This window comes from Podarcis liolepis, assembly GCF_965112155.1.
Source record: "Podarcis liolepis genome assembly, chromosome: 13".
In the NCBI taxonomy this organism is placed as follows: domain Eukaryota; kingdom Metazoa; phylum Chordata; class Lepidosauria; order Squamata; family Lacertidae; genus Podarcis; species Podarcis liolepis.
This window is the reverse complement of record NC_139573.1, coordinates 19,143,020-19,168,266: the sequence shown is the minus strand read 5'-3', so window position 1 is coordinate 19,168,266 and position 25,247 is coordinate 19,143,020. Positions and strand designations below refer to the sequence as shown.

General features: G+C 47.0%; 2 protein-coding genes and 1 long non-coding RNA gene across 7 annotated transcripts; 2 read left to right on the top strand and 1 right to left on the bottom strand.

Annotated features, from left to right (window-relative positions):
- Positions 1–881: 881 nt before the first annotated feature.
- Positions 882–6,505, bottom strand: TSEN34 (tRNA splicing endonuclease subunit 34). 5 transcript variants are annotated; one of them, XM_083471749.1, is made up of 5 exons: positions 6,415–6,505; positions 5,204–5,465; positions 4,648–4,810; positions 2,811–3,056; positions 882–1,428 (listed from the first exon to the last, which is right to left on the bottom strand). In XM_083471749.1, exons 2-5 carry the CDS (start codon positions 5,450–5,452, stop codon positions 1,241–1,243), a joined length of 846 nt encoding a protein of 281 aa, XP_083327875.1. In that variant the 5' UTR covers positions 5,453–5,465; positions 6,415–6,505; the 3' UTR covers positions 882–1,240. The 5 variants fall into 5 exon arrangements, with proteins under 5 accessions (XP_083327875.1, XP_083327874.1, XP_083327877.1 ...); XM_083471748.1 differs by having other exon boundaries at positions 5,204–5,470; positions 6,426–6,503; XM_083471751.1 differs by having other exon boundaries at positions 5,204–5,470; positions 6,215–6,494.
- Positions 6,506–6,624: 119 nt separating this feature from the next.
- Positions 6,625–20,463, top strand: MBOAT7 (membrane bound acylglycerophosphatidylinositol O-acyltransferase MBOAT7). The gene is made up of 8 exons (XM_083471747.1): positions 6,625–6,953; positions 12,148–12,228; positions 13,512–13,641; positions 14,577–14,703; positions 14,793–14,949; positions 15,720–16,080; positions 16,294–16,479; positions 18,758–20,463. Exons 2-8 carry the CDS (start codon positions 12,153–12,155, stop codon positions 19,137–19,139), a joined length of 1,419 nt encoding a protein of 472 aa, XP_083327873.1. The 5' UTR covers positions 6,625–6,953; positions 12,148–12,152; the 3' UTR covers positions 19,140–20,463.
- Positions 17,801–18,407, top strand: LOC310691757. Its single transcript, XR_014518557.1, has 2 exons — positions 17,801–17,846; positions 18,234–18,407. It is a non-coding gene; the product is annotated as an uncharacterized lncRNA (long non-coding RNA).
- Positions 20,464–25,247: the final 4,784 nt, after the last annotated feature.

Here is a 25,247-nt window from a genome sequence, read left to right as displayed (position 1 = left end):
GACCTGGGTTCAAATCCCCACTTGGGCTTGGCACTCACTGTGGGTGACCCTAAGCCAGTCACTGCCTTCCAGCCTAACCTACTGCCCAGGGTTGTTGGGATTAAATGAGGCGGAGAACCATTTACGCCACCTTGAGCTTCCTGGAGAAAACAGTGGGATATAAATGCAAGAAACAAATAGGCCTGTGCCTCCCTCAACCTCTCATGCCAGAGGGGAGGGTGTCCCTGCTTTCTTATCTGGCCTTAGGAAATCTGCCTAGGTCACATACCCCTTTCCCTAGGCCAGATCCCATCACCTTTACTCCACACCTTCCTTGTGTGGCTGATGTGTTCTTGAACTGCGATGCCTCTTGCTCACCTGCGTGGGAAGAGGGGTTTGTAGTTGCAAGCAGAGAGGTCTCTGCCTGAATGTAAAGGTAAAGGGACCCCTGACCATTAGGTCCAGTCGTGACTGACTCTGGGGTTGCGGAGCTCATCTCGCTTTATTGGCAGAGGGAGCCGGCGTACAGCTTCCAGGTCATGTGGCCAGCATGACTAAGCTGCTTCTGGCGAACCAGAGCAGCACATGGAAATGCCATTCACCTTCCCGCTGGAGCGGTACCTATTTATCTACTTGCACTTTGACGTGCTTTCGAACTGCTAGGTTGGCAGGAGCAACGGGAGCTCACCCTGTTGCAGGGATTTGAACCGCCAACCTGATCAGCAAGTCCTAGGCTCTGTGGTTTAACCCACAGAACCACCCGCATCCCCCCGCCTGAATGTAGCTTTCAATAAATAAAGGAAGACTCACAGCTGTTGCTCTGGCCCCACCAATTCACCACAGGCTGCTCACTCCCCACAAAGGTTGCCTATGGAAGAATGTGGCCTTTGGGCTGCAAAAGGTTTCCCCTGATAAGGCTCAGACTTCTTCCTTTTATTTCTGAGCACGCACAAACCTTGTCTCCGGGCAGCTGGAAAAAGACAAATTACACTACTGCAGAAACGCTGCCAAAGTCAGTCCAAGTATTTCTCCTTGGCCATCTTCTTTATGTACACAGAGCTGCCCTCCATGAGACATTCACACATGGAGATGTCTGCTGGGAGACTACACACACCGACAGTCATTTGCACAATTGTAATGTGGAGGGTTAACTGTAAATGAAGTAAGAGAACAGCTGGAGTAGACTCTGCTATAATAGCTTAAGCCCAGCCCCGCACCACTGTCAGAACAGGAACCCTAAATCACCACTGGCATCCTGTTCTCACTGCATCCCACTCCACTGCAAGGACGTAAAGACTGCAGTCCCATCCTGGTCCACTGAACACAGAAGCACCGTCTTCTTCACGTTGGTGCCGAGGCGTCCTGCGCTGACAACATCACACAGGGAGAGAGGGGTGTCTTTAGAGACACACAGGGCAATGTAATGGGCATGGAAACGCATGGGGTCACCTGTAGGAGGGAGGGAAGGAGAAAGGTGGGGTTAGAAGGCGGAAATAGCCCGTTGGCTTCCTCCCTCCTTAACAATCGCTCTTCATGAGAGCCAGTGTGGTGTAGTGGTTAAGAGCGGTAGATTTGTTATCTGGGGAACTGGGTTCGCGTCTCCGCTCCTCCACATGCAGCTGCTGGGTGACCTTGGGCTAGTCACACTTCTTTGAAGTCTCTCAGCCCCACTCACCTCACAGAGTGATTGTTGTGGGGGAGGAAGGGAAAGGAGAATGTTAGCCGCTTTGAGACTCCTTCGGGTAGTGATAAAGCGGGATATCAAATCCAAACTCTTCTTCTTCTTCATTCTAGAACGAAGCCATTTTGAATTTTGCCGCAGCAAAAAATGTCCTTGAGTCAAGGAAAGGGCGAGTCTTTTTTCCTAAGGGTAGCAGCAACCACTACCTGCCCAGCAAGAACCCTGGGAGAAGCAGCGCTGCAAAAAAAAGGGGAGCTAAGTGCTTGGGATTTTGTAAGTTTGTGGCAGGCGGGCAAAGTCCCTTCTACCATCAGACCACTGTCAATACCAGGGGTGGGGAACTTTTCGGCTTTGTGGGTCAAAACTTTCAGGCATCAAATCCACCTATCACATGATGACATCATCATGATATCACCCACATGTCAAATGCATAGCTTTGCAAGTCTTCCTACTTTAAACACTCGATTTCAGAAGACTATGCTGGCTGGCCGTGGCTCTCTAGTTTCAGACAGAATTTCCAGCCTGGAAGGCAAATGGAATAGCATGGCAAGAAACTTGCACAGAGGCATTCAACCCTGCCATAATTTGTTGCATATTCCCTCTTCAGAGTTCTATCTACACAGACATGTTCTTTAATTTCTGCACTTCCCTTAATTCCAAGGAGATTTCAGGGCAATGCACAGCAAGCCAAGGAAATGCAGTATTTTATTCTGTAGACATTACTCCTCAAACCATTAGAGTACTCCTGCCTTCCCCATTTTCAGCAGACCTGTATTCGCTATAGAAAGGAAAGCTGCTGTTCACTGCAAAGCAGAACAGGACTCTGAATCTCCGTGTGCAAGGACAGAGGGAGGCATTTATTTATTTAAGACGGGGCCAGGAATCCTGCCTGCCTCTTTAAATACCTCTCACCCTTCCAACAGAGGGCCGGCTAGGCCTTTCAGCAAATATTCCATTCACTCCTGGGCTAAGAGGCAAAAACGCAGGATAAGATTGCTCAGCTTTTTATTATTCACATTTGCCTTTGTGACGCAGGAGAGTTTTGATATCATGCTCTCTGCTCTGAGGGGCAGACTCTGAAAACCATAGCATATGTCACCCCACCCCACCCCTGGCTTGGATTCCCCAAGATCCACAAGCCTGCCACTACCTGGATAAACAAGGAAGTCGCCCCCAAATTTGCTCCCACTGGTGACGTAGTAGCCCCGTTCCCAAAGATTCTGGAAAATGCGGTAACGTATCTCGTGCTCCTCCTGTCCAGCATAAGGCCAGTCTTGGGATGGGACATGCCAGTCCACCTCTTCTTCTGGGCCTGGATGTACTCGTTCTGTTGGGAGTTGGACCATCATAGATTGTCGTGGAAGCACAAAGGTGGATTCCGGTTCTGCAGGAGGATCTGGAAATATAATACAGAGTGGCTTGTAACGGGCTACCTTAGGACTACCTTCTTCCATGTATTCCCTCCTGTGGCTGTGGTCCTTGTCTAGTCATTACCACCAACAGCCTGAGCTATAACAGATAAGTACCAGGGCAGGACCTTCTTGGTTGTGGTGCCAAGATTAAGCAAAGCTCTCCCCAAGTGAAACCCACCTATATCCTTCCTTTAAGTATTTCCTTATTCAGCTAAGATGTGGTTAGACATCTAGTTAGCCACTGAGAGCAAAATGCTGGACTAGAGGAGCTACTGGCCTGATGCAATAGGCTCTTCTTTTACAGAGATGTTTGGGGAAAGCTGGCTATTATGGTTTTCTTTGCCGGTGCTCCAAAAAAGCAAGCAGGTTGGTTTTCCCTTGCCGCATCTTGAAAACAGCCCTGCTGGATCAGGCTGAAGGCCTAACTAGCCCAGCATCCTGTTCTCACAGCAGCCAGCCAGGAAGTGGGAAGCCAATAAGCAGGACCAGGGCTCAAGAGGCCTCTCCCCTTCTGCAATTTCCAGCAACTGGCATTCAGAAGCATTGTTGCCTCCAACTGTGGAGGCAGAGCATAGCTCTCATGACTACAGTAGCTCAGTTGGTAGAGCATGTGACTCTCAATATCAGGGTTGTGGGTTCGAGCCCCACGTTGGGCAAAAAGATTCCTGCATTGAAGCAGGTTGGACTATTTATTTTTATTTTTAATTTATATACCACCCTATACCCGGAGGTCTCAGGGCAGTTCACAGAACAAAATCAAAATATAAAATCACAATATATAATATATATAATCAAAATAAAAACAACCCAATAACACCCCCCTTGGGGTGTCTTCACATTCCACAGTTCTATGACTAGTAGCCACAGGCAGTCTTACTCTCCATGAATTTGTCTAATCCTCTTCTAAAGTCGTCCAAAAATCTGTCGTTATTGTGCCCTGAGTGAAGTGCCACAACTGAGGAGAAAACAATTTTCTCTGTCCTCCATAGGTTCTGGGACTACCACTCCCATCAGCCCCAGCCAGCACTGCCAATAGTCAGGGATGATGGGAGTGGAGTCCAGGAACATCCGGAAGACCACTGTTTCCCCACCCCTAACCTATACCAGTCATAGTTTAGTCCTCCTGCAAGGGACGCGGGTGGCGCTATGGTCTAGACTACTGAGCCTCTTGGGCTTGCCGACAGAAACGCCTAAGTTCGAATCCCTGCGACAGAGTGAGCTTCCGTTGCTCTGTTCCAGCTCCTGCCAATCTAGCAGTTCGAAAGCACACCCGTGCGAGTAGATAAATAGGTACTACTCGGTAGGAAGGTAAACAGTGCTTCCGTGCACTCTGGCACTCGTCGCGGTGCCCTGTTCACCAGAAGCAGTTTAGTCATGCTGGCCACATGACCTGGAAAGCTGTCTGTGGACAAACGCCAGCTCCCTCGGCCTGAAAGCGAGATGAGCGCCACAACCCCACAGTCGCCTTTGACTGGACATAAGCTTCCAGGAGTCCTTTACCTTACCTTCTGCAGCTTCCTAGGGCACTTCCAAACAAAGCAAAACAGTTGCCACATAGCAAAGGTTGACGCTCACCTCCCTCTTCCTGCCGCCGTTTCTTTGCCCGGCCCTGGGCTATACGTTCCGCAAGCGTACCCAGCACGGCTTTCCTCTGTTCAGCCGCCAGCCGAACCTGCTCCTGATAGCTCTCCTCTTGCTCGTTTTGGTAGGCGGCCACCTCCTCAAGGGCTGAAGGATCCTGCAGGCACAGAGAAGCAAGTTCAGCGCTGCCCATTCTCTGACCACATCCACACCATGCATTTAAATCACCCACAGGCACATACATGTCCACAGAGACCTTCCCTGGTGCCCTCTGGGTCCTCAAGCCACCCCAATGAAATTAGGCTTGAAAAAAGTATTCTGTTTTAGCCAATATAATAAGTTGCAGTGTGCGCTCAGTTGCAGCGTGTGTATGGGGCCCACAACAGTGCCTCTGGTTTGCAAATGTGCCCTGGGCTTCAAAAAGGTTGGTGGCCCATGATCTACACTGCCCAGTTTGCAGCAATTAAGCAGAGCATCCTTCACTTTTGCTCCAGGTTTGGGGTTTTTTCTTCTTTTTTAGAGAACTAGCAACGATTGGTTGAACCATCACCTGGCTTTTATCATCTTGAAGGGGTTGGGACGCTGCGTTTTTGAACAAAGCTGCCAACCCCTTTTCTGCCAGTAGCCGGACCTCTTCTGGGAGCAGCTGCAGGGGCAGCCCCAGCCGCACATTCTGCCGCGGCTTCCGAGCCAACGCTCCAACCAGTGTGCCGACAATACGATGCTCCTCCCGCAATCTCCGCGCATCAGCAGCATTCCACACAAAAGCCTTTCCCTCCAAGATATGGATTCGGATCATGCCTCGGCCTGTGCTTCCCTGAGAAGATGGGAAAGGAACAACCATAAAAATACTATAGCAATCACTTGACTTCAAGATTTTTTGGGAGGGTGGTGGGATCCACTCCTTTGAAAGGTTTTGCCAGCAGCCTTTGGGGTAAAGGCAATTGGTTGTCGGAGGTTCTTATACTAAGCACTAAAATGTACCTAAAATGGCAGAGGCAGGTTACTTTACTTTTTTTAAAAAACAAGTGGGTTGGCTTTAATCTGCTCTCTCCACTATTTAATAGGTTTGTAATTTATGTAGTTTTATTGTTTATAAGAGTTCTCTTATGCTGCTTAAAGCAAAGCAGCATAATCTCTCTACTCCCAGAACCCAAAATCTTGGCCAATCTCTTCTTTCTCCCTGAACAGAAACACAGCAGAAATACAATGGGTTGTAAGCATCCTGAATAAATTATGACTGGTCCAGGGACATAAATAAGAATAAAATGGGTGGCAAGGTGGGGGGATGCTTGGGGTGCTTGCAGTGGATTGGTTGGGGGCACCTCTCTGGAATAAACTGTTTTATGCAAAGGGAAGCAAATACATGCAAATACATGCATATTGCACTGTAAGTCTGAAACTACACACACACTTAACTAGGCAATAAGCTTCAAGTTTCAGACAACAGCGATCATTATGACCAGCGGACCTTAGGTCTGATCTTCGGATGAAGGGCGGTATACAAATTTAAGTATTATTATTATTATTATTATTATTATTATTATTATTATTATTATACCAGATGAAGAGTAGAGTAGGCTGCTAATAAAGGTTGGGACGATGTATTCTCCCTCCCCTGGCTGACACAGCCTCTTCGTTTCCTGCAACATCACCCCAAAATCAAGACCCTTCCCTAAATCACCAGCACCCCTGCCCCTTCCTCCTTCCCAGGACCCAGGAGTCCTAGCACTCTCCCCAACCCGTTTTAATCCCATAAACCACTTTCACACCAGATCGCCTTTTGCTTTTAAGCCATGAGGCTCCTCTTGCGTGAGAATCCCGGAGATATTTTCCTCCCCTTAGTCCCCGCCCCCTTGATCTAAATGATCCTCCAATCACTCTTTCGCCACAGCCGAAGAGCTTGGAGTGATGGCTCCGGTGTCCAATAGACGGTCGGAGAAGGAGCCAATGGCATGGGTCTTGGAAGACAGAGGCGGTGCAAAGGAGGAGGAGAAGGAGGAGGGTGGGGAAGCATGCACACACCGCCTCCCCTTCCATCGCGCACAGTTCATCTTGCAAAGCAAAGGAAACTGTGCAAGGGGGACAGGAAGCGCGCACCTAAGATTGAGAAATTGTTTTGCAAGGCTGCTTGGAGGCGAAGGGGGAGGTGGGGCAGTCATCTCAGAAATGGATTTTGCAAGGAGCTGAGCTCTTTGCATCGCGCTCCTAGGCTGCCGCTTCTTGCCCTTCCCTCCTTCAGCCCGGCTCTCGATTCCCCCTTTGGGCAGCAGCACGTGCTGAAAGGGCCCTCCGAAGAGGTGAGTGCCGGGCGGGGTGGTTGATTTGGGAAAACGAGACTATTGTGGTGCTGGCAAGCCGGACTCCTGGGTTCCAGGGGAAAGGATGAAGCGGGTTTTAGTGGCTCACCAGTATGGGGCCTAAGGCTAGGAGCCAGGGCTCCAGGGTTCCCTAGATCGGTGTCAAACATAGATGGGGCAATTTTATTTTATTTTTTGCTCAGGCGTAAGATCTAGATGGGGGAACAGATGACTTACCCAGGAGTATAGCGGGGATAAATAGGAGCCAGCACGTCTTGGTGCTCTATTTTCAGGTATTATACAGTGTAGTTATAGCCTTAATCACCCACCCGGGATGTGCAGCGCCAGTCTCCCTGAACCCTGCTTTTTGATAGATCTCTTCCTCACATTGCATTCAGTGTCCCCCCCCCCCATTTTAATCTGGTATGTGCATGCAACACCTACCTGAGGAATGACCCTGCCACTTATTTTCCCCTCTAGTTTCCCAGAGGATTAAAAAAAATATTCTTCCTTACATTCCTCATCAGATGAAAAACCCCACAAAAATATTTCCTGCTACCAAGGGTTTCCCCCCTTTCATTTTGCGGTTGGTGGAGCCCTGGAAGTTGACAAGTCGTTGTGTTTTGCTCCTAAGCAGGCAAATGATTAGCTCTTACCTGTAACCCCAGATTTACTGGGGTTGTTTAGTGCTGTTAACTGGGGGAGTGGATTCTGCACATACCCAGAGGTGCTAAATTTAGGGCTGAATATTCTTCTTGCTCTACTACAGGAATTCCGCTGAAGCTTTTCCACTTTGGGTATTCTAACCCAGCCAAGCTGGGGCCCTTCAGATGTTTGGGACTTCAGCTCCCATCTGATGGATGGAGAGTGGGCAAGGAAGTATTTGGCAAAGGTTAAAGGAGCATTGCCATGATGTTTTCTAGAAAGTCTTCGAAGCACAATTATAGCTGCACACAAGGGAGAAATTAAGTAGGTGGCATTTCTTTTCCCAGTGGGAAAAAAATGGCTCACGTTGTGCTTTGTTAAGAAATGAACAAATGCAACTACAACATCCCTGGCATGTGGGCCTCTGCTGAAGCACCTCCAGCCTGCTCCACTGCCCAGCTGATACTGTCAGGAAGTTCCTCTTAATGTTTATCTGCTTCCCTGCAGATTTGGATAGTCTTGCCCCTTGGAGCAACAGGTAACAATTCTGCCCTGTCTTCTGCATGCCAGCCCTTCCATATATGTGAAGACTGCTTGCTTAATCTTATATTCTCTAGGTTAAACCTCTCCGGCTCTGTTGTCCCATCTTATTAAAACAAAAAATAAAACCTGTAGCTCCACTCCAAATTCTTCAGACGTTTAAGAAACTAGTAATTTCATATCAGATTTTTGCTTTAGGCAAGTTCCTTAGGCAACTCTAACTCAGAGTTGTTTTCCTTTTCCTTTTAGCCCATGTTAACTGTTTTTATTCCTGCCTCCCATAATGTGCACTTCCCTCTGCACCATCAAGTCTCTCTGAACGGAGCACTTTCTCACCTGTAGCAGGGCATGTCAAGACGTCTGTTCACTCCCTCTCAAAGGATCATGGGAACTGTAGTTTAACACAGAGCTACAATTCCCAGCAACCTTAACAAACTACAGGTCCTGGGACTTTTCAATGTATGGAGCCTTAGATTCCCTCACCCTCTTCAGTGTCTCTTCAGCTTAATTTCTTACCTACTTCCTATTTTCCTGTCCTTCGCATAACACTCCTGTCTATATACCTCCATCTGTTCCTCACACAGAAAACCACCCAACTTTCCAGGATTCTCTGCACTTTCTTCACCTAGCAGGGCTTCCTGCACCCTCTACACCCACTTTAGTCCATGTCTTTGCTCTCAGCAACAATACCCTTGCCTACTTCAACAGCACACAAGGCTTTCCTTCCCCCAGCAACTCATGTCAATGAAGGAGCCTTTGATGGCGGTGGGCCACGAAGCTGCAAATTTGCGGGGGGAATTGGAGTCAGCCCCAGCATTTACCTCTGAATCCAGCAAAGGGGAGGAGATGTGTAGACATTGCGATTCTCTCATCCCTATGTAGGATGGGCTTGGGTGGACATTAGCTGTTCCTCCAAAGGTTTGGGTAAAAGTTGCAAGTAATGAGTGTTTGGAATTCTCCCTCTACCCAAGGGATGCCAGGCAAAGTGGAATGGGCTGCAGTTGGCCTACAAAACTATGCATGGTACAAGCCTACTGCAAACTCTCATCTAGTGATTCACTGGAGGGGAAGAGTGTGTGTGTGTGTGTGTGTGTGTGTGTGCGCGCGCGCGTGCGTGCGTGCTCTCTGTGTGCGTCTTGCTGGACTCCTTAGATAGACACTTGCTTTTAATCTAGCTGAAGGATTCCTATTTAAATATAGAAAGCATGGGGTGGAGGAGAGATGCAAGGGATTACAGGGAGACAAGGACATCAGCACAGAGGAATGGGGAGAAAGTGGCGGGGGTGGAGTGTGTGGAAACTGGTCTGGGTGTGTTCAGCTACAGTCATCCCCAGCGGGGTCAGGAGGAAAGGGGGGGGGGTTGCCTTGCAATCTGTCTTTGTAAATGAAGCTCGGAATGTGAAAGGCTGGGAGCAAGGTAGAAAGAGAGCACCTGTACTTTTCAGAGTTGCACAAAATTGGTTTTTTTCCTCTTCCCTCCCTGTCCCTTTCCCCTTGTGTGTCATGTTTCTCCCCCCCCCCCCCATATTATTATTGTAAGCCTGCAGATAGGGATTGTCTTGTTTTAATTGACTGTCCATAAGCCACTCTGGGAGCCTTTTGGGCTGAAGAGTGGGGTACAAATACAATCAAATCAATCAATAAAAAGAGGAGGGGGGTTTCCTCACCCAGCGTGCCTTCTTGTTTTGTTCTGTGCACCTCTGAAAGGTGTGGTAGCCTGCAGCTGACAGTTCTTTCTGTGTGTGAGCATGAGACTCCTAATCTCGGTGTTGTGGGTTTGAGCCCCACGTTGGGCAACAAGATTCCTGCATTGCAGGGGATTGGACTAGACGATCCTCGTGGTCCCTTCCAACTCTACAAACCTATGATTCTATTACTTGCTCCACTCTCCTCCTTAGAAGAAAGCGAAGAGACCTGGCTCATACCCTTGACCCCTGTTTGGTCCCCACAAGCTGCCCCACCTTTCAGTAGCCTGCACAATCCATAGGGAAGATGCTTAAGAAAAAGCAGATTTGTGACCTTTTAACACACGTAACATCCTAAGGCCCCATCTGCATGATATGTATGATATCGCTTTAAATGAATATTGTAGAAGTAGCCATAGAATGGCTGGACTACTCCACCTGGGGTGCTTTGAGTGGGGATTCCAATCCCAAAATAGAGTTGCCAACTTTCTCCCCCTGGCAGTGCTCGTCTGTGCCTTTAACACAGGGATGGGGAGCCTGTGGTCCTCCAGATGTTGATGGACTACAACTCTAGGAACTCCTGGCCACTAGCTACATTGGCTAGGAATTGTATTTCAACAACATCTGGAGGGCCACATGTTTCCCACCTAGCAGGCAGAAGTTGAACAGGTGGTGCCTTTCCTGCCACAGAGATGAAGTGATAGAATAAGCATGTTATATTTCTGCTGGCTGGACATCAGGCAAGGGTGGCTAACCTGCAGTTCTTTAGGTATTGCTGGACTACAACTCCCAGCATCCCTGATTATTGTTTATGGTGGTTGGGGCTGATGGGAATTGCAGTCTCAACACCTGGAAGGCCACAATTTACTCCTGTGTTAAAGGCATAGGAATGCTGTTCAGGGGAGGGCCACGATTAGGGGTGCTGAGTTGCATTCCAGTAATTCCACAAGCTCCCCATCCCTACCATAAGATTTGCAGAAGTACAAAAAAAAAACACCTTCAAATAAGAGTCCCTAAGATCCTTTCTGGAAACAGGGGATAAAAGAAATTGGGGACGTTATTGGGGAAACTGTGATCCTAGACACTAAATATTTTTTATTATAATTGTTTGAAAGGGGTAATGCTTCTCTTGCTGAGAAGGTTTACTTGCTGGTTGCAACCAGACAGATCATCTCACAAGGCTAGAGGGAAACGTCATATGTTGCTTCAGATGGATGGTATTCAGAAATGCTTTTTATTGGTGTCTCACAAAAACTTAACTTATTACTTAAGACTTCTTTGAAGCCAAGTTGCACCAGAGGACTTTGCAGCAGTTTATAATCTGTATAAACAAACCACCACATCCAACTATTAATCCTTCTACGTTTGAGGTTATTTGGTGGAATTTGCAAACTTTCATCATTCGTTTGCCTTTCCAACAACCTGAAACTTGGGTGGGAATGGAATGGAGCAGTGTTCTTCAACCTTGTGTCCCCATTTGTTGTTGGACTACAACTCCCATCATCCCTGCCCCTTGGCTAAGCTGACTGGGGATGATGGGATGGGAGTTGAATGTCAACAATATCTGGAAGGCGACTGAGCACTGAGGCAAGTGCTGTGCCTTCCGCACAGGCAAGATCCATGCCAGGTCTCATCCTGTCATGACTGGTAGCCATTGACTAATACAGTGAGAGCCATCATGGTGTAACGGTTAGAGTGCTGGATTAGGAACTGGCAAACCCAGGGTTTGAATCCCCATGCAGCCATGAAGCTCCCTGGGTGAGCTTGTGCTAGTCCCTGTTTCTCAGAGTTGTCGTGAGGATAAGACGAGGAGAGGAGAACCATGTAAACTTCCTTGAGCTCCTTGGAACAAAAGGTGGTCTATAAATGTAATAAATAATACATCTGCCCTCTCTGAATTCACTTTCTTCTCTAAATTGCATAAATTAATCAGGCACTGTGTGTGAAGAAGTCCTGTCTTTTCTTTGTCCTGAATATATTGCTCATCCGTTTCATTGGGTGACTATCCCCTCCCTCCCAGTCCCACCCCCACCCAAGTAGTAGCATGCTGCAAGATTATTGCTTTACGCCACCATCCCTTAGGTTTCCCCTCCTTTGATACCAGAATCCAGGTGCCTTGACAACCTTGCTTTTACCTTTCTGGTATAATATTAATATGCAGCCCCAAGCATCTGGGCCACTTCCTTCAAAGCTATTCACCCTACCTCAAACCAGCTGCTGGACCAGTAGCACAGCCTTCTCCCTGGTTATTTCCAGTATTCCCAGCATTAATCTCTCCAAACCATTCTGCACAGCCTGTTCTGACTCTCTGCATCTCTTGCCAGCCACAATGTCACCCGATGAAGTCATCTACTTGGCAGTCCTTCTCGTTTCCATCCCCATCGGCTTCCTCTTCAAGAAAGGGGGTGAGTGCTAAATCTGGGTGGCCAAAGTGAGTTGGAGGAGATGACGTTGTGTCGGGGGGGGGGGCACAACTGTTGCAGAGTCAGATTTAAGCAACCCAGCATTGCCCAAGGACTCCTAAGGCCCTGTGATGAAGTTCTTTCTTTTGATATGTTGCATTTATATAGCTGTCCATCTATGCAGCGGTGGTCTATGTGTGTGTTTTTAATGAAGTGATACAGAAATCTTGCTAATTCCCCAGGTAGCAGGCAAACAAAACAGACAAAAGCAATTCTCCAAAATGCAAAATATCATGATTAGAAGTCAACAGTAAAAGGACAGATTTAAAACACAATTTAAAAGCTTGGCTGAGTAAGAAAATATGTTCACCTGGTGCTGAGCACCAGGAGAGCCTTTTTGGGGAGCACATATTGCATGGTCAGAGTGGCACTACCAAAAATACCCTCTCCTTGGTAGAGACACCTGTTGCTAGACTTATGAAGGAGATCTTAAGGTTCCAAGCTGTTTTGGGCTCTAGATTAAAATCAGCACTTTAAACTGGGTCTGTAAATGGACTGGGAGGCAGTTAGCTGACAACGTCCTGGCATAATAAGATAAAAATGCCCAGTTGCAGAGAATTCAGTATTCTGCTCAGTGTGGATTTTACTATTCTGTAATGACGGGAGAATCTGCAGCCTTAGTAGAATTTTGTGCACCTTTAAAAGGTACAAGAGTCTGCACTGGTTGCTAGTAAGTTTCTGCTCTGAATTCAAGCCTTTATCAGTAACACATAAAGGTGTTGAATGTTATTCATTGAGGGTGTAGTATTCTCCAGCCCAGGGTCCTTGGATTAAGGGCGGGCTACAAAATTATAAAAAAGATAAAATAATTAATAAGAATGGAATATTCCATTTGGGGTTTTTTTTCTGGAGCTGAAGGATTGCCGGGGGGGGGGAGTGCAAACAAGAAATGGGGACTCCAAAAAGCTGCCTTATTCGAGATAAAACTATTTCTCCCTTTAGTTTAATGTTCTCCTTAGGAGCAGCTCTCAGTGGTCTTGGGCAGAAGTCTTTTCCATCACTTATTATCTGATCTTGAACAGGAAGTACTGTAATGGGAATTGACTGAATGATTGTGCTGGGGGGGTGTCCTGTGCATGTAAATATTTTGCTTTACCACCAAGGTCTAATCTCTCTTTCCCTGCATTCTCCTTTGTTGAACTGACTTGCAATCCCTAACTCCTGAACTCACTGGGTTGGATCTGTTCACAATAGGGGAATTTTTTCCATCTGCTTATTCCCCACAGACCTGAGGATCAAGCAGTTTGGAGGGGCAGCTGCGGGGCTCGTGCTCACGCTGGCCACCTGCCACATCCACACCCTCCACTCGCTTATCACCATCCTGGGGACTTGGCTGATAATCAACATCTCACCAAGGTAAAGGAGGAAGCTGGGAGGTGGTGGAATGGGAAACACCGGGGGGGTATGCTTGTAGTTCTGTGTGGTGGGCCAGGAGGCCTAGTAAGATGAATCAAGACACCTTGCAAATGTGGTTTGGTTATTTGCAGGTGGCTACAGTTTAGCAGGCAAGGTTGAGATTGCGGGAATCGGATCTCCCGGAATTTCTACCTCTGAGGTTTGAAAAGTTGAAATAATGGGGGGCTTAAGAGCAGGGCAGATAAGCCAGTGGTCCTCCAGAGGTTGGGCTACCACTGGCTATGCTGGCTAGGACTGATAGAAGTGGCAGTTGATTAGCACATAGAAGGCCACAGACATATCCCAGGTTTAGAGAAAAGAAGGTTTTGTCCCTTTTGACACAGAGACATAGAGCCAGGCCCCTCAAAATGGGACAGACATCTACCAGATTATTACTTTACTGTCATTATTGTTGCTATATTTATTACCTGCCCTTCAGCCTAAAGTCACAGGGCAGGTTACAAGAATTTTAACTTCAACATTAAAAACACACAGTTTGAAAAAAAATACAGTCTGGGAAAGAAATAGGGCAGGTCTTGAAAATGTATATCTTCAGTAAATTTACAACATTAGGATATTGGTCAGTGAGAATGGAACAGCCAGAGTAGAGTGTGTGGGGTGTGTGGATATTATTATTATTATTATTATTATTATTATTATTATTATTATTATTACCCTAATGTTGCAGGATGGATTACAACAACAAAAGCACAGTGTTAAAAATATACACCTCAAATGTCAAAAGCCAAGGTAAAGAGGTGTATCTTTAGCATTTGCTGAAAGCTGCATAAAGAAGATGCCAGACACACCTCTATGGAGAACAATTCATTAAAGAATAATGAATACTTCATTAATATTTACAGCCTTTTATCTGCTTCTCCCCTCTCACACACCAGGGCCTGTCACTACCTGACACTTGGCTGGACCTTTTCCTACCTGCTCTTTTTCCGCACAATCGCCTACTTTGGCTTCCCAGAGCCAACACCTTTCACCAATGCCGTGCAGCTCTTACTCACTCTCAAGGTAAGAGGGGCTGCGCTTTGGACGGGGGTGTGGGGAAGGGGCTCCCTAGGAAGCTCATTTCCCATGATGCCTTAATCTGTGTCTCCCAGATGGTGAGCTTAGCCAACGAAGTACAAGAACTCACTTGGGCGAAGAAACAGGATGTGACATCATTTGCCAAGAGTCCACTGATTGGCGTGATCCCTAAAATGCCCGGACTGGTGGAGATACTGTGCTACAGTTATTGCTATGTTGGGCTCATGACAGGTACCTGAGTTACCTAACAGAAAGCAGTGGTCAAACTGGGTAGGGTGAAATATGTGTACAGCACCAAATTCTAGAGATGGGTTTGTCATGGTTACCACAGCTTTAATCTGTATCCCTTCACCAAAATATGAAAATTGATGACAGGAGACAGAGGGCCTGGGGGTTCCCATTTTCTGTTTCAGTTTTCTTTTGAAGAGAAAGCAAGATAAGAGATAAGAACAGGAAGTCCAAAGAACCAAGCATATTTCACCTTTGCCTGTTGTTCTAATCGTCACAGCTGCTGACTTTTGGTTTTTTGTTTTGTGGCATGATTGTGTGTGCGTGTGTGTATCCGTAGTAGCACCAGCATGCCTCTGACCCTTGGTGTTTATGGAAATAATATGCCTTTCTTCCTCTCTCCATTCATTATCTTTGTGTGTCTTTCCAGTTCATGTGTGGTAACGTTGATTGTTCTTTCCTTTTCTGCTTTGTGAGAACAGCACGAAAATATCCCAACGCTACTTCTGCAACAGATAATGAGGGCTTGGAATGAATGCTGAGATCCTGCAGGTTCTGCTTATGGCACCAGATCCCGTGAGAAGACATAGGGCTAGGCTACAGGGCCTATCAGACTCTTACCCAGCACCCAAGCTAGACATCCTCTTAAGACTGAAGTTATTAAGATGTGTGGTTGCATGAGAGGCTTTTGTGTGTCTTGGTTTTTCTGAGGAACAATTCATTTCTGTCTGCTCGTTGATCTCAATTTCTTTTTTCTTTTCTTTTGCACCTAGGCCCGTTTTTTCGCTACCGCACTTACCACGATTGGCTGAACCAGCCTAACTCCACAATCATCCCTAGCTGGAAACCGCTGCTTTCAAGAATGAAAATGATCCCCATCTTTGGGGTCTTTTTCCTGGTGGCATCTCACTTCTTCCCCCTCCAATATGTCCGGAGCGACGCCTTCTACGAACAGGGACTTCTGTTCCGAATCTTCTACATGATACCCATCTTCTTCGTCTTCCGCATGCGCTTCTATGTCGCCTGGCTCTGCGCTGAATGCGCCTGCATTTCAGCTGCCTTCGGTGCCTATCCAACCACCGCCAAATCACGGTCAGGCGGTGGGCCCACTGTGGAATATGTGCCGATCAGCAGGTTAGTCAAGGAGATGTTCCCTGTCTGCAATAGAAGATGGGCTAGATTTAGAGAATGGCATAGAACTGTCCTGCCCCCAGAAGGCAAGGTGCCATATTCTGACACTAGCTAAATCTTCTATACAGTCTTCAAGGGTAGCCCAATGTAGAGAGCACTGCAGTAGTCAATTCATGAGGGCATTAAGATGTTCTTGTTTTGTTTACACTTCTAAAGCAACTCGGATGAAGGGGGAGCATCCAGCATCACCTATGATTATGAGACAATCAAGAACATTGATCCACATGGCACTGACTTCTGTGTCAAGGTGAAGGATGGCATGCGCTACTGGAACATGACTGTCCAATGGTGGTTGGCACAGTACATTTACAAAAGTGCACCCGTCCGGTCCTATGTCTTAAGGTGAGCAAAGCAGTACCATTGGGGGGTATGGGGGAGATAGCCTGTTGAGGTGGATTAGTGTGGTGGTGGACTCTGAGGTTCTGAGATCAATTGCAGGGAAGGTTCTTCTGGGAACAGCCAGTAAAGAGGATTCTGGGATACGTGGTTGGTTGATTTGAAGACAGGTAGAGTAGAGAAATGCAGGCATGAGGGGGAGTAGCAGAAATATGCAGGTGAGAAATAGTGAGTAAAGAACTAAACGTTGAGCCAAAAATATTATTGCGACCTTGGATGGTGCAGTGGAACATTCTGGAATACAGTGGTACCCCTGGTTGCGAACGGGATCTGTTGTGGAGGTCTGGCTGTATCCCGAAGGTTTCGCAACTGGAGAGACTGCTTCTGCGCATGCACGCACGGCGATAGAACGCTTCTGCTCATGCGCAAGCGGCGAAACACTTCCGGGTTTGCCGCTTTCGGAACCCGAAGTTTACGTTACCCAAGGGTAACATAACACAAGCTTCCACTGTAGATGGAGAAAGCAAGGCAGTTGGCATGAAAGACTATGAAATGGTAGGAGTTGGTATATTCCTCCCCACCTGCTCCAGTTGTCACCCGAGTCCCTCCAAGAGTTGCCCTCAAGGGCTTAAGGGCCCAGTCGCAAGTCTTTCACCCATGTTGTCAACCCAAGAGGGCAGGGCTGTGGATGCAGCAGGGTCCAAAGAAACCAAGGTTCAGTGCAGAGACTCCATCTGTCCAATTAAAGTACAGCACGGCAAAGCAGTGTTCACACATTAGAAGTTTATGAAATTATGCATGGCATGGAGAAAATGGATAGAGAAAAGTTTTTCTTTCATGACATTGAAATCATGGACGCCCAACGAAGCTGAATGTTGGAAGATTCAGGACAGGTAAAGAAAGTCCTTGTTCACACAGTGTGTTCTTTTACTATGGCACTTGCTCCCACAGGAGGTAGTGACAGCCAGCAACTTAGATGGCTTTGAAAGAAGATTAGACAGATTCATGGAGGTCAAGTGCCTATTGTCCACAGTGGCTATTCCTCCACAGTTGGAGGCAGTAATGCTTCTAAACAGCAGTTGCTTGAAAGCACAGGAGGGGAGGGGATATTCTTATAGCAAAGCAAGGAAGCTAGAATCAGTGCCGTGAGCCAGAGACTTGTGCCGTTTCCAGCAGCTGGAAGATTCAAGAGGGAGGCCTTATATACTCCGGCCTCCTAAACCACACTCCTGAACAGCAGTTGGCATTGAAGGGCCTAAGCATTGACTTCATGGGGCCCTGCCAGTTCCTCAAGGTCCTCAGTCTCTGGTGTTTCTGCGTCATCTTTCAGGTCTGTATAACATGACTTAAGGATGTGAGGCTGGTGCAGCGGCGTAGCGTGGGTTGTCAGCACCCGGGGCAAGGCAAGTAATTTGCGCCCCCTAACCTGCCGCCGCTGCCAGCTTCTTCTTGCTGCTGCCTGGTCTGGTCTGGTGTGGTTCTCTCCCGCGCTCAGCTCTGCGCTGGGCAGCCGCTGCACTGTCCCTCCCCCAGATAGTCCCTCGCTCTCTCTCCGCACCGCACACCTGGCACCCACCCCCTCCACAGTGGGCGGCGACCCAGCGGCTCGGATCTGATTCGCACAGCCAGCACTGCAGTGAGAGTAAGTGAGCCAAGTAGGGGCAGAGAGCTGTGAGTGCGAGCGCGCCCCCCAGATGTTGCGCCCAGTGCGGCCGGCCCCTCCTGCACCCCCCACGCTATGCCACTGGGCTGGTGTCAAGTAGCTATAGTGTTTTTGTTTTTGTGATGCCTATCCTGAGGAATTCCTTGCAAGTGAGGTCCATCGGGCTCCATCACTATATTTTGTCAGGCGATTGGTGAAAACCTGGCTTTTTGAAAAGGCCATTGGGTTAATTGTGTCATCTTGCTGACTCAGTTTTATGTTTCAGAATAGATTTTTTTTTTTAAGTATCAGACATAGTATTGTTACTATTCTTGGCAGAGTATGAATAGCTGGTTGGCTGTGGGCCAAGAGAGGAAGAGCTGACAGAAGTGTAGGATATCAGCAACTTGGTTGTAGATAAGCTGAACTAGGAAGGCAACAAAATGTAAAGGGAAGCTTAGCTTGAGAGCTGCAGCGAAGGGTTCTGGGATTGACTTTACCAATGTGTAACAACAGCAATGGAGGAGTCAAGGACTGATAAGTAGGGAAGTGTGAGGAGAAATGGTGAAGGGTTCTGGGATATGTGCTGGAATTGGCCTGAGGGGAGGATTCTTGGACTGAGAAGGCTCTCTCTCTTCCTAGGAGCGCCTGGACCATGCTCATCTCTGCATACTGGCATGGGATTCACCCCGGCTACTACCTCAGCTTCCTTACCATCCCACTCTGCCTAGCAGCTGAGGGGGCGATGGAGAGCGGCTTCTTGAGGCACCTGACCCCCGCTGGACGTCTCTATGGCGACTGGGTGCAGTGGTTCCTGAAGATGAGGGCCTACGACTACATGTGCATGGGCTTTGTGCTGCTCACCTTCGAGGACACCGTCCGCTACTGGAGCTCCATCTATTATTGCATCCACTTGGGGGCATTGGCCATCTTCCTGCTGGGGAAAGGGCTGGGGCTCCAGAGAGGGCGAGCCTCCCAGAAGGACAAAGATGGCACTTTGGAGAAACCCCAGCGGCAGGAGTGATGCGGCTGAGGCAAGGCCGGCATAAGCCCGCGACGTGGAGTGCTGCCAAAGGCCCTGGAGGCTGAGGGAGCAGATGGGACTCAACATAAGACTTGTTTTTTAACGTGTGTTTCATCGTTGAAGCCATCGTTGAGGATCCGACTATAAGGAACCAGGAGTTGAGTCTCGAAAACTCAGCTCCTCACTTGTTCTCATACCTGAGGACTTAGGAATACCATAACCCAGTGCCACCTCACTAGGCACCAGTGTTTCCCTGGGGCGTGTGTGGGGAGGGAACTCCCAGAAATCTTATCTTCTAACACCTTTGACTATTAGATTTTCCTACTGGCTTTTGTTCACCTTCCAAGAAAGGTCAGAAGTCCTGGCTCCTAGCATCTCTCCAGAACTTGCTTCCTCTTTCTTTTCTATTTATTTTTTTAAAAACCCCAAACACACCCATGTTACAGGAAGAGAAACTGGGACTTTGCAAGAATGAGCAGGGCTCCATTCCTATCCTCATTCCCATCCGTTCCCAGCTCTCACCTTGGAAGTGGGGGCTTACTGCCACAATTGTACCTTTTAAAGTGTATTTGGCAGGGGAAAGAGAATATTGCAGATTTGCTTCTGGGTAGTAGGTCATCTGAGGATACTAAGGTAAAAACACCGGCTCCCTCGGCCTGAAAGCAAGATGAGGGCTGCAACCCCATAGTCACCTTTGGCAGGACTTAACTGTCCAGGGGTCCTTTACCTTTTACTAAGGTAAATAAAAGCCCCAGCTTCCTTCAGGGAACTCTGCAAAAACCTGTGAGGCTGTTGCTTTGCCCCCAGTCAGTGATTTCCACCACCCCCACTCCCGAAAGAAAACAGGCGTGTGATTCTTGGAGGTGTAAGGACACCTCTGGGTTGAGGAGTTTAGCTCGGTAAGGCTAATGCTTTAAGTACTGTGGAATGGGAGAAGCCGAAACTAAAAAGCAAGATGAAATTTTGCACGCCACGTCAGCCACATTTAAAAATGTATCAGTGGTGATCTTCAGTTATAGGGAGCTGGTTCAAGTGGCAGCAAATTTAAGCTTGTGGCTTGCAGAATTTGCTTTAGGACACACAAATTCTTGTCTCATGGTTCTAAAACTTTTTAATGTATGTTGGGTTGGGAGCCCTGTGGGTTTTACACTGCAGAACCCATGACTTGACTGACTGTATTTTTTGCCTGCCGCATGGATTACGTCTTTGCGTTCTGAAGAAAGTAAGGTATAAAACAGTTCATCTCTATAAACATTGTGATCCAGGTCTGATGCAGCTTTATTGGAAGCCTGAATGTGAAATAAAAACCTTTTTTATAAAAAAAGAACCATCTCTTATTTATTCAGCTCCTTGCTTATCCTCCAGAGGGCAGTAAATGACAATCCCCAAGCCTTGAAAATAGTGTTCTCTTTATTGCTGTTGCAAATAATTGGATTTCAGCAGTTCCCAGCATAGAAATAATTGCCACATGTAATTTGAAAGTGGACTTCTATTAACTGCAAGAATGTTCAGTTTCTGTTAATTGGTTCTCGTGGGAAACTTGCAGATTCTAGCTTCACCAATTAACTCAAGCTGGTGTCAATTTACTCTTGGCAGAAAGCCCAGGTCTGCTTGACCTAGAAACTACTCACTCTGATTGGTTAACGACCAGCACTCAACTCTGTTATCAAGGGATTGCTAGCTCAGTTTGATGTGAGGTGTGTTAGGAGTTAGAAGTGCTGTGTATGGTTTTGAGAGAGAGAAAGAGAGGATTTATTTTGCTTTTATTTGTATGCAGAAACTCTGCTGGTTTTATTTTTCCCTTTTAATAAATCCTGTAAATAGTTATTCTGAGTCTAGCTGACTAGTCATTACTGCCGCAACTAGCTTCCTCGCTGTGCAGGAAAACTCTGCTACGTTTGGGCTAAAGCCAGTAGGGCTATGCCTGACACTTCAAAGTTCCATGAGGTTATGGGCATTGTGCTGCCAGCCTGAGTTGCGGTGGTGTCAGCATCAACGGTGTTGGTTCTAGTAGTTCCAGAAGTTGTTGTTCCTGTTGGTGCAGCAGTTGGACTCCGGCTGGTTCCTGACTGTGGTGAGCTGGTGACGCAGTGGACACAAGGACAACAGCTGCAGCGTGTGAGTGCTGGGTGCTGTGGTTCCTGTTTTCTCTCTCGGTGGTCGTGAGTAGCTGGTTCCGGGTTCCAGGGACATCGCTCTCAAGATGGCCTCACAACCAGGTCAGATGGCTTTTGAGCGTCTGAATGACTCCAATTACTTGCTGTGGTCGGAACGCATGCAGGCAGTGCTGCAGAGGGATCGTCTCTGGCAAGTGGTGAGTAAGTTTCCTACGAAGCCTGATGATGAAGACCTCGATAAAGACCAAAGAGCAAGGGCCACAATTGTCTTGGGGCTGGAAGATTCCCAGTTGCCGTATGTGAGGGGAATCAAGACAGCTAGAGGTGTGTGGCAAGCACTTAAAGAACTCCATGTGCGTGAGACAGCGGTTTCCAAGCTGTTCATTCGCAAGGCATTGTACAAGGCAATGTTACAGCCTGGGGTTACAATGCAAGAACACCTACACAGTTTACAGTTAAAGTTTGCTGCGCTACAGGAAAGAGACTGTGCGTTAGACCAGCAGGAGAAGGTGGCTATTATTTTGAGTTCTCTCCCGGAAAGTTGGGATAATTTAGTTTTGTCTCTAGAAGGCATACAGGAGCGTGATTTATCAGTCAGTTACGTTACTGGGCGTTTGATTGAAGAATGGCAGAAGAGGCAAGAAAGGTCGTTGGCTGCAGAGACTTCTACAGGCGGGCTGTTTGGAAGGAGTTCTCATGCCGTGCCAGAGGTGAAGCAAGAGCAGCGTACCGGTGAGGAGTCAGCGTTTGCTGTTAGGCGTTGTTTCCGATGTGGGTCTTCAGCGCATCTAAAACGACAATGTCCGGAGTTGGTCAAGTCTCAGTTGCCGGTGCAGGAGCAGAGACGAGATCAGCAGCAGCAGCAGCAGCAGCGTAAAAAGAAATTCTTCAAACAAAAACAGTCGGCTCAGCTGGTGACCGGAGAGGTCAAGATTGCTGATGAGAAACAAGCGGTCTGGGTGGTCGATTCGGGAGCATCTCGCCACATCGTGAATTCAGATGAATTGTTTGTTTCCAAGAACTCAGCACAGCGCAGCCAGGTGGCTCTAGCAGACGGAAGTACTTCCGAAGTGATTTTGGGGGGTGCAGTTTTTGTTCCTTGTCTTCGTGAATGCCTGCAAAATGTACTTTGTGTGCCGTCATTAAGGAGCAATCTGATGTCTGTAGATTGTTTGCTAAAAGCTGGGTTTAAAGTGTATTTTGAAGGAGACAGTTGCATTATTAAGAAGGCTGGTGAGATTTTAGGCACTGCTAAGTCAGAGGGAGGCTTGTTTTGGCTTAAAGCAGGATCTCAAGTTGCAGCAGTAGTCAGTAAATCTCAGCCTGCAGTGAATAACAAAGCTATACATGACAACTGTGTGCACTTATTGCATAGGAAAATGGGGCATGCTTGCTGGAAAAGTGTACTAAAAATGTCTGAATTGGCTGATGGGGGTAATTTAAAGAGTTGTAACAAGTACCTTGATTGTAATGTTTGTAAAAAGGTTAAAACCCACAGAGTCTCTTACCCCAGAAGTGACAGAGTTAGTGAGTCACCGCTACAGCTGGTTCACATGGACGTAATTGGTCCATTTGCTGTAAGCAGGGGTGGAGCGCGTTTTTCACTAACAATTGTGGATGACGCCACGCGTTACTCTTGGGTGTTTCCCATGAAAAATAAGGGTGACGTGTTCACTAAGTTTAAAGGCTGGGTGGCATCTGTGGAAAGATTTCTGTCCATTAAACTCAGGAGGATTCAGACGGACAGAGGTGGCGAATTTATGTCAAATGCCTTTAGAGATTGGTTACAAGAGCGTGGCATTGGGCATAGAAAAACGAACGTTTTTTCCCCAGAGGAGAATGGTGTTGCAGAGCGAAAAAACAGATCTTTACAAGGTATGATGTTTGCCATGCTTGATGATGCTGATTTGCCCATGTCTTATTGGGGGGAGAGCATGCTCACCGCGTGTTATCTCCAAAATAGGCTCTTTCATCAAACAATAGGTACAACCCCGTACTTTAAATTGTTTCAGAAAAAACCTAAAATTGACCATTTGCATGTGTTTGGATCAAAAGCCTGGGTATTAATTCCGAAACAAATGAGAAAGAAGGGAGATCCTAAGACCAAACAGTTAGTGTTTGTGGGTTACCAGGAGCTGGGAAAAGGTTTCCGCTTTGCTGAAGGGACAAATGGCATTGTGATCTCCAGGAATGCCAGTTTTTGTGAACATAGTGGCTGGGAGAGACTACATGCCAATACTGAGGTTTGGTTTGAACCTTCCCACGAGCTCCATGACTCTGAAGGTAGACACAGAGAATCAGAGTCTGAGGGGGAGGAAAGTTCAGATAAGAGCTCTCAAGAAAGTGGAGTTAGCCAGAGACCAGTTGCTAAGCAACAAAAGAGAGGTCGTAGTTCTGAGGAGGAAAGTGGGTCAGAAGAAAAATTTTCTCCCAGAAGATCTAAAAGACAAAACAAAGGAGTGCCTCCGGTGCGTTTTTCTCCAGATACTGCAAACGTGTTTAGTGTAATTGCAGAGCCCAAGAGTTTTCAGGAGGTGTTAAAGTTACCAAAAGAGGAGGCAGAGCGCTGGAAACAGGCAATGGAGGAAGAGATGTCCTCTCTGAATGAGCACAAGGTTTTTACACCAGTAGCAGCGCCTGAGGGGGCAAAGATTGTAGGCTGCAGGTGGGTGTACAAACTTAAACCTCTGGTGACAGGAGAGTACAAATACAAAGCTCGTTTAGTGGCTCAAGGATACTCTCAGAGGCCTGGAAAAGATTATGACGAGACTTTTTCCCCTACTGCTAAGGGGGACAGTGTAAGGCTGATTTTAACGCTTGGAGCAAAGAGAAAACTCCTGTTAAACCACTTTGATATCCAGACTGCATATTTACATGCATCAATATCAGAAGACCTGTATCTAGCCGAACCGCCTGGTTATGAGACAGGTTCCAATAGAGTGTTGAAATTAAACAAAGCTCTATATGGCCTCAAACAGGCTGCAAGATCTTGGAACAAATGTTTCCATGAGGCCTTAGTGTCATTTGGTTTCAAGCAGAGTACAGCTGACAATTGTGTTTATGTACGTGGTACAGGCAGTGATCAAGAGTTTTGTCTGATCTATGTAGATGATGTATTGTATGCCTGTAAAACAGATAAACAAACTAAAAGGTTTGCCAAGCAATTGTCCAGTAAGTTCAAAGTGAAGGACTTAGGCCCGGTTAGGACATATCTAGGGTTGGAAGTGTGCTGGGCCCAAGATGGCAGCTGCCTAATTAGTCAGCAGAACAAAGTTAAACAACTACTGACTACATACAGGATGCAGGATTGCAAAGGGGCAGCGGTGCCTATGGATCCAGGTTTCATAAAAACACTTCATATAGATGAGAGTCCTGAATTTGAACACCCTGATGTATATCACTCTGTAATTGGAAGTTTATTGTATCTAGCACAGTGGTCCAGACCTGATATTAGCTATGCAGTAGGCATATTAAGTAGATTGGTCTCAAAACCCACACTAAATGCCTGGAAAGGGGTAAAACAAGTTCTGAGATATCTCAAACAGACAATTGGCTATATGTTACAATTAAATTCTTCCGAGGATGAAATGTTGAGTTGCTACTGTGATAGTGACTGGGGAAATTTGCCGGATAGAAAATCTGTCACAGGACTAGTCATAATGGTCGGTGGAGCTTTAATCAGCTGGCGGTCACGCAAGCAAGACGTTGTAAGTGTGTCATCAACGGAATCAGAGTATGCCGCATTGAGTGAATTGTGCAACGAGGTGATTTATTTCAAGCATTTGTTAGCAGATTTAAATGTAAATTGTGGAGAACCAGTACAAGTTTACATTGATAATCAAGCTTGTATAACCTTAAGTAAAACAGAGGCTTTCAAATCGCGTTCCAAACATATCTCTGTAAAATACCAAAATGTACGTTGCTGTGTACAAGACAATGTAATCACCTGTACTTATGTATCAAGTGAAGAAAATGTAGCAGATGTGTTAAC